Raw genomic sequence first — 14,517 nt, forward strand, 5'->3', positions numbered from 1 at the left:
AGACACATAAGAACAAGCCTTCAGTGCCTTGTTTCCAAGCCAATCTTGGAAACATTTCTAACCTAAGAGTTGACCAGTGTGGCAGTGAGTCTTGTAGGACAGGGTGGAGCACTCCACCAGGATAGGCAATAATTCCAGCTTACTGTTCTCCTCTGTGGCTGCAGAGTTTCCTGCAGCATTCACTGCAGAAACCAAACAAGCCACTCTGGAGCAGAAGCAAATTACTTTTAGCAGTGTGAGCAGAGTACAAAGTGCCACTCACCCATGGTGTCACTCTATATCTGTGTTCCATATATATGTTGGCAATGGTTTTCCATGCTCCTCCCTGGCCCACTGTGTAGTGTTCCTGCTCTAATCTCTCTTTCTGTCACAGGTTTTGGGGGGTTTCTGTGCAGGCCTCCTCTCATAATTTCAGTTGAGCACTTAGGCTGCTCTGCAAGCTGCTAAGCAGCCTCTGAGCAGTGTTTGATGGGACTCTGGGTTCCCATCTTGCCTTTCCAAACTTGAAGAAATGCTTTCCAAAGCTGGTTTTCTATTCCTGTTACTGGGAAATAAGGCAACCAAGTGATACAGACTCCACGGGGATGAAAAGTGCCACGGGCCCCCTTCAAGGACAACAGATGAATCTAGAGCACATTTTAAAGAATATAGATTAGGATGATGTTTCAGGTGCTCTGCATTGCAAATAAACCATCTATGCACATTTCTTAATGATCATTTTAGATAGTGCCTGTCCAGTTACCTGCAAAATCGTTAGATTTTGGGGATAGGATTTTAAATTTATTTATTTTTCTGGTAGGAGTTAAAGAGCACTGCCTCAAGCAAGGCTTTTCAAGGGTAATAAATAGCAGATAAGAAAATGCAGCTCAACTCATTTTTATGTGGAGACCAGTAGCAAACATGCTTGAAATGTCCTGGCTTTTTGTAATGTAACTTTTAAAAAATAAAGATTTTTGTCATTTAGGTGTTTTTTCTTTTTTTTTTTTTTTTTTTTTTTTTTTTTTTTTTTGCTCAGAATAGAAATAAATCCCATTTTTCTTCGGTCACAACATGCTTCCTTTTTCTCTTTTTTTTTTTAAGTTGGCAATTAGTCATGCAAAGTTTTATAAGTGCATTAACATTCGAGTTTGTACAGAATATTTTTCACCAGACGCCCTTCCCACAGTTCATACCTACAGCTCCTGAAAAACTACATGCCACAGTGATGGTTGAGTTCCTTTTGGGAAAAAATTAGCCCCCCAAAAGTCAGCTTTTGGAAAGACCCTCATGATTCCAGCTTCCATCCCACGGTCTGTAAATTTCTCCTTGACGTCCACTGTGATGATCCAATAACAGTAACAGGAAAACATCTTCTAGGAGAAAAAACTGTCTCTGGCCAGTGACTGGGAATAAAGGCTGCTTCCCTGAACAGTGTTCTTAATAAAGCCACAAGCAGCTTCTTTGAAAGTCTAAAACTGGTACCACTTTTTGTCCTTGTATTTGAGCATCACCTACAGAGATGGGGAGAAAACCAAACAAATGGCAATCAAACACCACCCTGCATGTGAGAGACCACACATGACCCAGGCCCATTAACTGTCAAACTTCAGAATTAATAAATGCAGAACAATGCAATACTTCACTAACAATGTCAGCAGGTCTTGGGTCCACTGAGATCTCATATTTAATTTCATAGTTAGTATGTTTAAAAAGCATTACCTGCTATTGCTGGTTTTAGAATATTTTCCCTGAGGAACTTTAACTACTTTTCTTCTTCAAAAATTAAAGGAACTTGCTTTCTATAGGAATAAAAAGACACTTCTCTATGGAGCATAGTAGATATGCCCTGACTATATAAACTTCTTGCAATTCAGGGCACATTCTTTCTGCCTCACACTAACAAAAGCCAATAAAAATGTAAAGGTCTTGTCTGGAGATGTGATGCACATGAAATGAAAAACGTGCATTTTGGGAAGTATGCTTTGATGTTGTTTTATCTTCAAGAAAAATCATTTTAGTTTTCCCAGTCTTAACAGCGTGGGATGGAAAAGCTTTCCATTTCCAGCTCCAAGCACAGAAGCTATTCCTATTCCTGGCAAGGCCTATTCTACATAACAGTACCACAGGGCTGTACTAGTAATGTTCTCCTTTTCCCAGTAAGATCTGTAAAGGTTCCTCTGCACTCATCCACCTACCTCTTTTCTGCCCTACTGCATGGATGTGCTGCATTAAGTGGCTTAAAAAAACAAACCATAACGAATTAGTGAGAAAGGCAAGATGAGAAGTGCCATGTTCTAAATTCAGAGGCTAACAATGGATGCTCATTTCTGGAAACGTGAAAGGAAGGGCTGTGTTTATTTTTGGCACTCTGATAGTTTGGGAGCAGGAACAATGCCATGCTGACATGAGCACACCGTGACTGGGTGAAGGGAAAGAAGGGCACTCGGCTTTCCCAAATGGAAGCACACAGGGTTGGCAGTTCCCATCGCAGGGTGTGGGTGCCAGGGCTCCTACCTCGTGTGCATGTTTGGAAAAGGCCTCTGCGCTGGCCATCATGCTGGCAGTCCTTTCATCCAGCTCGCCCAGCTTCTGCCCCCTCTCGTCCAGGGCGATGCGCGCCCGGGTCAGGTCCCCGATGACCCCGCCCGCCGCTCCTCGCACGCCCTCGATCCCGCCCGAGCCGGGGATGTGCTGGGCCAGGCTGCGGGAGGCTTTTCCTGCTGTGGCCTCGCCGACTGCACAGGAGAAACGGACAGACAGAGAGACAGGGATGAGCGCCTGGCCTGGCTCTGTCAGTGCTGCCCAGTCTCCAGCTGCCTCCTTGCAGCAGTGGCGCCATTCCAGGGGCGGGTGGCACATCTGGAAGGTTTTGCTCTGCCGCCACCACATCTGCAGGGCAGTCGTGTGCCCCACACTCAGCTGATCAAAAGAAGCTGCCAAGATGAAGGAGTTATGGAATGGCAGACAAGAACCCTCCCCTTCCTCCACCAGGTCAACTTTCTCTTTTCATCAGTCATCTAAATCATGTGCACTGCTCCATTCTTAGATGACAAGGGCAGGAGATCTCAAGAATAAATTTCTGCCCCAAAAACCCCAAGCAATAAATTACTCACAAAGCTCCTCTCTGTCAAAAGCTTGTCCGCTTCCTCCAAAAAGTCCTTTGAGGAAGCCTCTGTTTTGGGCTTCTGGTGTTTCCACAGGAGTAAACAAATCCCCAAGCATGTCCTAGTAAAGCCAGAAGAACATTCATGTAAAAGGTTAGTGGGGTGAAAGTGATTCTAGGTGTTTTCTTGCTTTTCATTAACAAGCCACATGCACTGGACCTAATCAACTAGTTTTAAAAGAGTCTGTTGTGTGACCAGTATGCTGCAGGTGATATTTGTGTATTCTGACAAATGCTTGGGCAAACTAGACTCACTCATGCTTTCAAAGGGACTTGGTTTGTCACTGCTCAGCCCCATGTTTGTTACCAGAGAATAAAACCTGCAGCTAATACAGAATAAAAATACCAGTGATAAGGTTGCATTTTGCTTAGAAACAGCAGAGGTGACACTATAATTGAATAAACAATTTGCTGTGTATTATCTATTTTGCTTCAGTGATTGCCCAGCCAGGCTGGGCAGTCACTCTGCTCTCCTTTTATAGCACACCTGAGTTCAGCGCTTGCCAGCAATTCAGAGTTTGGTGGTTTGTAGTTTAGTTGGTTTTTTCCTTTCTAAACAAAATTCATTACCTTCCTACAACCTTCCCCCACCCCATTAGTGTGCCATCAGCATTGCTAAATAAGCACATCTGCTGAAGGCACTGCTCTGGTGCCACATCTTGGAACAGTCACTCCCAACAAATGTCAGGCTCAGATTTATCTGCAGCAGTATTAGGAAAAGCAGGCTCTCTGGAAAACTGATGGGAAAAGTGTGCAGTGCCATTAGTGTTTGAAACCAGGGGGCTGTGTGTGCTGAGAACAGTTTCTGCCCTGTTGCTCAGCTCTGTGTTTGCTCAGCCAAGCCTCAGCAGGCAGACCCAGCTGCTGTGCTGCACACAGCAGGCAGATCCTGGGGGCGAGGGCAGCGCTGTGACTCACAGCCACTGCTGCTCTGCACTGTCACCTGCTCTGGGGAGAAAAATTACTGCAGCCCTTGGAGCCCAAGTGGAGCTCTCATGCAGCCCAGCTTTGTTTTCCCAAGTAGCAGGTGACACTGGGTCATCTGCTTTCTGTACACACATAATGACCATGCAAACCTTTTTTGCCTAAAAGCCAAGATAAAAGCAGCCATAGTCCAGCAGTACAGAGAAGCGAGGGCTGTATTCCCCTTTTCTTGGTAGTTACAGGGTGCTGTTAAGGCTGGTAAAAAACCCAATTTAGCTTGTAACAGCCTCTTGTTGTTGGTCCACAGTCTAAGATGCATTGGTCAAACCTTTAGATTATTTTAAAATTGGCTCCTTGCAAAATAATCTCCTCTCTGGTGCACAAAAGCTGGTGTGCAATGCCTGCTCCTCAAAGTGCCTTTTCAGACTTGAGACAGACAGTGCTGTGATGTGAGTTGAGCAGCTCAGCACATGTTATTCCTTAGGGCATAATGAGTGCTGGCAGGACCATTTCTTTTATACTTCCATTCTGGTTCACTGCTAATTATATAACCCAGAACTTATTCCCCCTCTTTTTTTTTTTTTTTCCTTTTATTGCTCATGTTTCTCCCTGTTACCTCTCACAATTCCCTTCTCCTCAGTAAGTGACATTTTTATTTGCTTTTTCATTGTAAAATAACCAAACCAAAGCAGCCCATCTCTGACATTGTAAAGACTTTTTGCACAGGTGCAGGTCAGAGTGCATGAAAAAGCCCAAGGAACAACAGAGCTGCTGACCTCTCCCTGTTGCTTTGGCATCATTCAGTCAGGGCAAGTGGAGAGGAACAGATCTGTCCTGCCCCTGCAGCACTGTGCTTATCAGGGCCAGTTTGGCCCTGAGGAGTGAGGGCACTGTCCCTGCCACACAGGGGCACAGGGTGAGGTGTGAGCCCTACCTGCAGGTTGTCACACATCTCCTGGCTGTAGGTCAGGCGCTGGATCTCTGTGGGAGAGCTCAGGTACAAAGCCTGCCCCTCGTTAGTGAAACAGAAGGTCCGTGCTATCCTCATGTCTGTCACAGGCAAATAGTTCATGTCCAGCAGCGGGCGGAGGCTGGGCAAGCTGAGGAGAAGCACATTCCCAGGTTAGCATGGAACACCTGCTCTGTGCCTGCATTTTCAACCAACACTTCACTTTATGCTCTTCATAACTGCAATATTTAAAGTACAGCTCTAAGCTGAAAAATCCTGCCATAAAAATGCTGCATTCCCATCGGATTTTGTTTGCTTGCATGGAGGGGTTTCAGTTGCCTTGCCTCCATGGCCCTAAGGCTTCTGCTTCTGTCTGGACATGGGATGTGCATGTGGCACAGTATGGCTTGTGCCACATGGCCGGGTCGTTTGCAGGGCAAGGCCTGCAGGGACATCTGTAGGAAAGGGCCTGGCAGGGCCCTGCTCCCACCCTGTGGACAGAGGCTCCAGCATCACCTTTGCTGTCCTCCAGCTTCCCATGGTTTCTGAGCGGTATTTTTTCCAAATTTAAATGGCCTGGCCAGGGAAACAGGGAGCAGCAAGGTGAAGGTACAACCACAGGGCTACTGCACAGTGAGCTCCTGGGAGGAAGGGACAAGGAAGGGGAACCAAGTGCTCTGAACAGAAAAGCTACAGAAGTGCCAAGAGTGGGACCTGGTACTTCACAAAGGATAAACAGAACCCTTTCTGTGGCTGAGTTTTATACTTCTCTATACCTGACCCACCATAACTGGGCAAAATTATAAGGGCTTTTTTTTTATTAAAAATCACCAGCCATCAACTGTCACAGGTAGGGGGCTACTGGAAAACACCAGGAGCTTGCTTTACTGTGCACTTGCCTGCTTTAACTCCCCAGGCGGAGACAGCCCAAGGTATGGCTGCATCAAGGCAGCGAATTAAACACACCCACCAGGGAGTTAATGCAGAGCACCAGGCCCTCTGGAGCAAACACAAGTGGAATATGACAGCACTGTGCCACCTCTTTGCTTAGTTTTGCCACAAGATTAGTTAGATAAGTACCTCAGTGTCATGATGTGCCCATTAGCACAAAAGCACGCCAGACAGACGCTGTTACAGAGGGTGACCACATCTGCTCGCAATAAAAAGGACGTTTCGGTGATGTTGTGGACATAAAGACATGTTTGGGAAGGCAATGAGAAGACTTTGGCTTGTTTTTCTGAACAAATGACTGCAAATTGATGATCACCCATATCCTGGGAGGAGGAAGGGGAATGCATGACAAGTTTCCTTTTCCTTGTTCTGTCACCGTCATCAGCACTGTGTGGGTCCCTCCATACTTCATAGGGCTGGTGTGTCAGTGTCCCCATGCAGTCCAAGCACGCGAAGGTCAGCACGGCTCCCTTCAGGGTCAGCACGGTGCCTGCAGAACAGAACTCCCTGAATTTCCTCTCACTGGCACTGCCACCACAGCCAGGCTGCCTGTCAGCACAGCACAGCTGACACCAGCTTTGGTAAACACAGCACACACATTAATCCAGCCAAGGTGACAAGGGGTGCTTGCTCAGTTCTTCCTGAGCACAGGAGAAGGTGAACAAACAGCCTGCCAGTACTGGAAAGGTCTCAGGCAGCTGATATCTATAATGATGGATGGAATACATGCTGTTAAAGATGGCCTGTTGTTTATCTCTACATTATAAGAGCAGAATATGTATTCCCCAGCAGTAAAATTGCTCCAAGTCTGGTGACCTTCCAGCATTGTTTTTCTAAACAAACTGGGGGTAGGAAACCTCTGCTTCTGTGGATTCTCCATTTTTTGTCCATTTTTAAAGCACATGCTGCCTCTCCTCAGACCTGACCTCTCAGCCCTCTGTTCTCTCTGCTACACCATCTGTCACTCACTCAGCCAAGGATCTCTCCTGGTACAGCAACCTGCCAACATTTTTGTTTCCTTTCCTGAACTGCCTTCTGCTTCTCTGCAGCTTTCTGATACCGAGACAGCTAAACTGCTTGCAGAATCCCAGACAGAATTGTAAACAGGACTGTAATTTCACAATATGAAGGAGCTCTGGTTCTCACAAGAAGCATGTAACTTTGCCTGCTACACAAGGCAGTATTTGGAGCTAACACAACCAAAGTGTCTCAGTCCATGAAGCTGTTGGTCCCTCATCAGCATCTTTACCTGTGTGCCCTCCACTCAGTGAGTGACCACTGCTTGATTTTTTGAGACACTTCTGCCCAGAAGGCCCTACAAAATCATGCACTTATTGCCCCATAGCACCCAGACAGATAAAAGCAGGAAAAGAGCTGCACTCTCACCACTTGGAGACACCATGACTGGCTCTGAGTGCCGTAAGTCATCGCTGGCAGGCAGATTGAGGGACAGGATTATGACCATCCCGAGGCCTGTCCCGACCCAGAGGCAGGAGGAAACAGCAGAGTCGTTCTTTCGGGCAAAGGACTCCATGAAGAACAAAGCTGTGATTGCCTCCTTGGAGTCCCTGTCGATGCTGGACACGCTGGAGCTTCGGGAACGGCTGAAGGAGTTTTCCCTATTTTCTGCACAAACAGATACAAGCAAACAGGCATAAATCAGTACTCCTGGAACAGGCACAAGCCTGCAGCAAATACAAACTCCCTGCAGAGTACAGAAAATAAAGTTTTCTTAACCTGAGCAAACATTGTGACCCTAGCATGATTCCAGCTTGCTGCCAGTGTATAAATAAGTGTGGAAAATGCTGTCAGACATCATCAGCTAGATCTGCATTAGAAATAACTGCCTATTGTGGAGATTAGCATGAACTAATTAGAATTTACAACAGCCTTAGCTCAAAGGACTTGTTCTAAATAGCACAAAACAATTTTGGACCCATATGTTACCAATGCATTTAGAATTAATCCATGTATCCCATTGCTGCAGGACATGAAGGGAGATGCCATTACCAGCTTCAGAGCATGTGTCCCCTGCTCTGATCCTGTTGCCATCACCAGAACATTCAAGCACTGTGTTCACAGCCATCATTTATTGTGAAGGCATTAATAACTGCTCCCTGGGGAAAAGATACCCATTGCTGAACTGAGCCCAGTCTCCAAAACATCTCAGGGTACACATCCATTCTGGCTTCCCAGGGAGTGAAGTGAGAAACCTGCTCTGTGCCCTTGGCAACAACTGCAGGGTGAGCTGGCACTGCCTGAGCCTTAGCAGGCAGCATCGAGAGCCAGCTGGAGACAGAGCTGTGCTCTCCCCACTGCAAGTGCCCAGGTACAGAGACTCCCTCTGAGCTTTTCAGAGAGAGGTAACCATGAGCTGGCTGAGGAGCTCTGCTTTGCTTTGTCTAGTGCCAGGCAGGAAGCACAAAGCTGTGTGAGGTGGCTCCTGGCATTAGCAGGAACATCAGGGGCTATAAAGCACAGAGAGCTAAAAAGTTCCTGAAGAGCCAAGGAGCCAGAGGGAAGATGGGAGTAGGGCTGGCTGCTGCACAGTCCAGTGCTGCCAGTGCTGCTGTTTACCAACCTGTAGTTAAACATGGGATCAGATCCCTGGAAATCCCACATGCTCTTTTGCAACATAATGACTGGAGGTGGAGAAATAGTTGAAGGTACTGGATCTGAGATAAAAAGGTCTTGCTCCTGAACCTATCATTATGAAGCAGCTCTGTATCTGGTACAAAATTGTCCTTTTGATAGCTCAGAAGAGTCACCTCCTCAGAGCCAATAGAAGTGTCTAAAAAGAGGACTAGTTTCTGCCATGGTTGAAGAATAAATTTAGAAAATTACTTTCTCACATACTCCAGCTTAAAGCTAAGCTAATCCCCACACTATACACGGTTCCTGTGCTCCACCAGAGCAGCAGCTTTGCCAGTGAATCTCTTCCTCAGACAACAAACTGCAGCACTGTGTTCCCCTGCCCAGCTGCCTCAGTGCAAAGTCATCCCTACACTGCAGCTCCCTGGGGAAGGCTGGAGAGAACCAGGGTGAAGCACTGCTGGAACCACACCAAGTATTTCTGCGTGTGCTTCTGCTTAAGTGCTGGCACACAGGCTTGGGGCAGATTCTCCTGCACTCTTTCACACTTGGGCCACCTCCTGTCCTTTGAGGGCATCTGTAGCATGTCAAAGAGGAGTTTTACAGGACAGCTGTTCCTGGCGCTTCAGTTCCACTCTCATGGAAGAGAATCTTATGCCTACTTGAACTTCCAAGCACTGCCCTCACCCCACTTCCACATTCATGTAGGCACTGTTGTAGCTCTCTAGCTGTGTCTCAGCACTGCTCCATGCAGCTGCATAAACTGGGATTGTTGGCACATCTACAGACACAGCTGCTAACACCTTGAGAATTAGTGTCTCCCATAACCCCAAGAACTTTGTGCTGCTCCTGCAGGGAACGAGTTGGCCCAGCTCCTTCCTGAGCACTGACAGCTGCCAGGTAAAGAAAGGAAGACAGTAATTTCATGGCAGAAATAATCAGGGCTATAGATATATATATATATGTATATATGTATATATATATTCTCCCAAAGGGTACCTAATCCTTAATAAAAATGCCATTATATAATTAATCTTCTCTTTAACAGGTGTATTAATATCACAGTCACATAAAAATCAAAACTGGTACTGCTCAAGCTAAGGAAGATGTTGAAAGGACAAATGCAGTTCGTGTAGGCGACATACACATTACTTTAAATATATGATGTGCCATTTGCATGTGTCATCAAGCTTTCTCCCTCCCTAAATTAACAAGAAATGTTCCTCACTCCTGTGCAGTACAGTTAACTAATACATCTCTGCAAAACTGACACTAACAGATATAATCTTTAGGACACTTTTGGGAACATACTGTGCCATTTTCTATTAAATACACTACTCAAACTGAAATTCTAAAGATCAGCAAGACATATGCCAAAATTTGATGTCATTAAACATATCTGAACAGCAAAGTCTGCAACTGCTGTGTGACTTTACTGGCTGGCTCTAAAGCAAGGTAGAAATCTCTGCTCTTTCTAGATTTCAGGATTAAATTAAGTCTTGTTCCCTGGGACTCTTTTCTCAAAAAGATTCTACCCCAAATTCATAATCTAGAAAGCATTCAGTTGTATCCTGGAGAAACACAAAAGTACTTTCCTTGGGAAGTTTTAAAAATTTGCCAAATTATTTGCTAGTATGTTTTCTATGTCGTAAAATGACATCCTGTCATCCTAAAGTTGACTTGCCAGTCTGTAGCAATCCTTAACCCAACCACCATATTCCAGGTTTTCTGTTCTATTTCCCTTTTCTTGCTCTGCATGATGGGTTTAGCCAGAATGTCAGCTGCATTTTTCTGCAGGAGTCTGAGCTAGGACCACTTCCTTGTGACAGAGGTCAAAGTTGATTTGGATTCTGGGCTGCAGTGAGGGGACAGGACATTGACCTATGAAAAGCTCCTCAGAAGTTTCTGTTTTCTCCTCCTGTGGAGACCATCCTGCTACATAGCACTGTCTCACAAATGTGCTCCTGTCTCTAGATTGCTTCCTGCTTTGAGGAAGCCTAGCATTCCCTTTTCTCTGAGAGGCACATATCCAGCTCCCAGGATCCATTAGGTCCCACACAGCCCCTCAGATCACCGCATCCTTGCTCCTCCTCCTCTTGCACACCCAGATTTCTTGGCTTTTCTCCTGTATAGGTCTCCAGGCTCCAGAGGGCACCATCAGAGGGACCCCAGTGGCCCCTGAGTGCTAAGCACTGACTGGAATTTGGGAGATGCTGCTGGGTGATGAACACCTCTGAGCTAAAGCATCACTACCTGCAGTCAGTGCATTCCATGGGTCAAGGCCACACAGGATAAACACCACCGCTGTCCTAAGAGTAGCCTTGCTTACTTCAAAATGTTTTCATTCAGCCCCATCCTATGCACAGTTTGGGTTAATGAGCTGCAGATGGAAACTCAGGAACCAACTTCCTTTGTGACATTGGACTGGTTGTTAAATTTGGGTGATGAGCCAGAAGCATACAAACAGAAGCTTTATGACTTAAATGCAACCAGAACCTCTCTAAGTTGCTTCCCACCTCATGGAAAAACACACAGGACACTTCAATGCACAGGCAGGTTAAAAAGGAAGCCGGTGCTTTCGAGTCCTCTGTTCATCATCTGTGCAGTGCAGTGTGAGGATGTCCTGATTCCATGGAAGTACTGGAGCACTGGGAATCTGAGCCAAACATCATCATGACATTTATACAAAAGCAGCCCTGAGCAGTGATTTTCTTTATGAAGTTAGGAATCAGGAAAATAGAAGCATCACTTGTTAAGAGGAATGAAAAAAAAATCAACCTACCAGTAACAAAGACCAACATTTTCATAGCAAATATTTACATTCATTACTGAAGAGTTTTGCAATTGATTGCCAGTGTCTTGGATGCTATTTATAGGTCCTTTGCTGATTTTGAAGTAATGAGTAATTGATCTGTTTATGAAATACATACAAAAGTTGACCTTTTTGACATGGAAATCAATATATTCTGGAAAAAAAGAAAGTGGAATGGTTTATATTTTCCTCACTTGGAGAATTCTAAAAGTTTTAACCTCAAACACCAAACCTAACAGAGGACAATGGAACTATTTAAAACATTTTCCAGTTTAAGCCCATCATCTTATATTTTAAGACAAATATGTTCAAAATTGTGTAGTCAGGAAAGCCCTGAATGTGAAGAGGAAATATATGGTAAAGGAAATATACTTACAGCATGAATTTGTACACAGTAACATCACAGAGACACAGAGACCAAACATGGTGCTGATGGGAATGCTTCAGCAACACCGAGGAGAAAGGGGCAGGACAGAACACACATTGAGGGGCATTTGCTTGGCTATAAAACCAACATTTTAACAGCACCACTCCAAAGCTGCATTCCACATAACACAACTCACTAGAAAGCAGCAGACGTTGTCCTAAGCACAAATAATGTACTGGAATTTTACTGCCAATGATTTCCTACCAATTATAAGTTACAATTTATATAAGTTACCCCAAAACTATGCTGTGGATATGCAGCTTGCAGAGCATTCCAACCACTGGAATGTGGCTGCGCTCTCATGGAGCTCACAGCTGTGGGATGCTTGACCCTCCCTGGAGAAACTTCTGAAATGTATTGCCCTGAAGTTGCTACAATTAAGGCAGTGTAACCTGCAAGGTTTCATGGAATTCCCACTGACACAACACTGACAGAATGGATGGCAAATAAAGGCTTGAAACAGAAAACAGATTCAAGACAGTAGACCTGGAACTTTGGTATTTCCAGGATATTGTAAACTTAAGGCTTATGTTTTAGTTCAGCAAGTTTTAAAAACAGAAGGGAACTGTCAGGACAGAATTATTCTTCACGTTGAAAAAGTGGAAATAATTTCTACCAAAATGCAAAAGATCTTTGCAGTAAGAATCTATCAGACTTCCATATTTAATTGTATGAATCACTTCCCTTGACTTACACAAGCAAACTGTCTTTACATTAACATCACTAAAAGCTCAATTTGGACTGAGTTTATGAGCTTGGACATATGTTCTTTAATTAAAGACATCACAATTCTCTAGAACTGAAACCCCAACCTGAACTATTCATTCTGCTGAAGCATCTTTCATAGCACTGATAGTTCAGGAAAGAATAACTTGTATACCTTTTATCCATGGAAGTATTCAAGGGTAAGGTGGACACCAAAGGCATCATGGAAGGTGATGAAGCCATGGCATGGCAACACCCCTGCCTCCACACCTTTCTCACCTGGGCCACCCATGGTGCTGGGGGCATCAGCCTCATCCCCAGGCGGTCACTGGGGTGAAAGTTCAGAGATCCAAAAAACCTGAACCTCCAGGGGCACTGGAAGAGGCAGGCCAAGGGAAGGGACCATGGATATAGCAAAACACTTTGTGTTGATCTGAAGTGAGGGCTAGCAAGGAAAAAAAACCTAAATTTCAGTACTCAGGGCATAACCCACCCTCAAACTCAACATGGCTAGAGTACAGTGTGAAATTAGCTTCACCTGGAATCAAATCATTATTTAAATTAAAACTGACTAAACTGACTAGATATTCAGTGACTGTAAGAACAACATTTTCATTGAGTTGGTTGTTTTAAAAACAAGAAAAATTTGCAGACTCTCATGAGAAATCAAGTCCATCCTAGCAGAACCTAACAGAAAACACACTCCAAGGAAAGTAAGAAACACACTTTCTAGATCTAGAACAGGTCTTCTCTGCAACACTTTCACCTGCTCCTCTGCACAGACAAGAAATATGGTGACAAACAGAAATGTTAGTGGGGACTGTGGTTTACCATAGTGTCTCTAAGTTTTTTCCTGGTATACAAGTCTTACTAATTAAACTGATGGCAAAGTAACTTCAAACACTAGCAGAATTCAAATGATTTATAGGAAGAATCAACACCATCAGCCCCTCCCTGAGAAATTAACTAATTAATTAATCAAGCTAAGGGCTTTTCCACATGCTGTCAAAGTCCAGCTGTGAGAAGCCATGGCACTCAGGGGCCTGGTGAAGCGTGGCCCCAGGATTGCTGTGCCAGGGGATCAGGTGAGTGTCAGTCTGGCTTGGCTGCTTGGGCAAGGAAGTTTACCAGCAATGATCCTCTCTGTATTGGCAAAGGGAATGTGCTGGAGAACATGAGCTGCTCTGAAAACCTGCCAGAGAAGCAATAACGTCCTCAGAGAATTACTTTCTGCAGTTAACTACCCTTGTGATCAAAACGAATCCCCAACCGTCTTCCTTAAGTCAGGAAGGTAATTCAGTCCTTGGTAATTTATGTCCTGTCCTTTTCTCAAGAGACACAGACAGCTGACTGTTCCCTTCCTCCCTGCAGTACCCAGCCATGCATTTGAATAATTTTGTGCTTTTTTCCCCCAATATTTTTCTAGATCTAGCAACCAGGTTCTTTTTCAGTTTTCTTGGAGGCCTAGGAAGCAGTGCCCTAAAAACTACACCAACCATCCATCATTACCTACCTCACATCCACATGTGGGCTTCAGAGACTCAAGAGAAAGAGGAGCCAGTGATAAAAATAGAAACCCCCCTCTTCTACCCCCACCTTGCCACATGGGAGGGAAACCTCATGGCCACATTCACTCATCCAGTGCAAAAAAATCCAATGTGCTATGGATCCAGCACTGCTGGAGACAGCTTAACAGCACAGTCATAACTGACAGGAGAAAAATGATATAAATTTTATATAAATTACACAGCAAACACTGCAATGCTCAGCACGACACCAGGTGAATTTGCTTCCTCAGGCAGTGGCCTTTTTCCTAAGATAACTACTCAATATCATGTTTCTAAATCCCAACTACAGCACACTGAACTTACCTGGAAGTTTCCATCAGGCTACCTAAAGGCTTTTTTTTTAATGGTAATTTTCACAAATACTTTTAATGAATAAAAAAAGTTTAAATTATATAGTATATACCAAATACTGTGTATTTTCCAAAACAAATTGGGCAGAATCATGTA

General features: G+C 44.7%; 1 protein-coding gene across 6 annotated transcripts in view; it reads right to left on the minus strand.

Annotated features, from left to right (window-relative positions):
* Positions 1–1,058: 1,058 nt before the first annotated feature.
* STXBP5L (syntaxin binding protein 5L) overlaps positions 1,059–14,517 on the minus strand; it is a 180,383-nt gene continuing 166,924 nt past the window's right edge. For all 6 annotated transcript variants that reach the window (XM_058044368.1, XM_058044390.1, XM_058044360.1 and 3 more), the window contains 6 exons: positions 7,353–7,592; positions 6,096–6,456; positions 5,001–5,166; positions 3,093–3,204; positions 2,494–2,714; positions 1,059–1,490 (listed from right to left, as the gene is read on the minus strand). In XM_058044368.1, coding sequence (XP_057900351.1) covers positions 1,449–1,490; positions 2,494–2,714; positions 3,093–3,204; positions 5,001–5,166; positions 6,096–6,456; positions 7,353–7,592 — 1,142 coding nt within the window. In that variant the 3' untranslated portion in view covers positions 1,059–1,448. The remainder of the gene's footprint in view (positions 1,491–2,493; positions 2,715–3,092; positions 3,205–5,000; positions 5,167–6,095; positions 6,457–7,352; positions 7,593–14,517) is intronic.

The sequence above is a fragment of the Melospiza georgiana genome, chromosome 2 (genome assembly GCF_028018845.1).
Source record: "Melospiza georgiana isolate bMelGeo1 chromosome 2, bMelGeo1.pri, whole genome shotgun sequence".
NCBI lineage: Eukaryota > Metazoa > Chordata > Aves > Passeriformes > Passerellidae > Melospiza > Melospiza georgiana.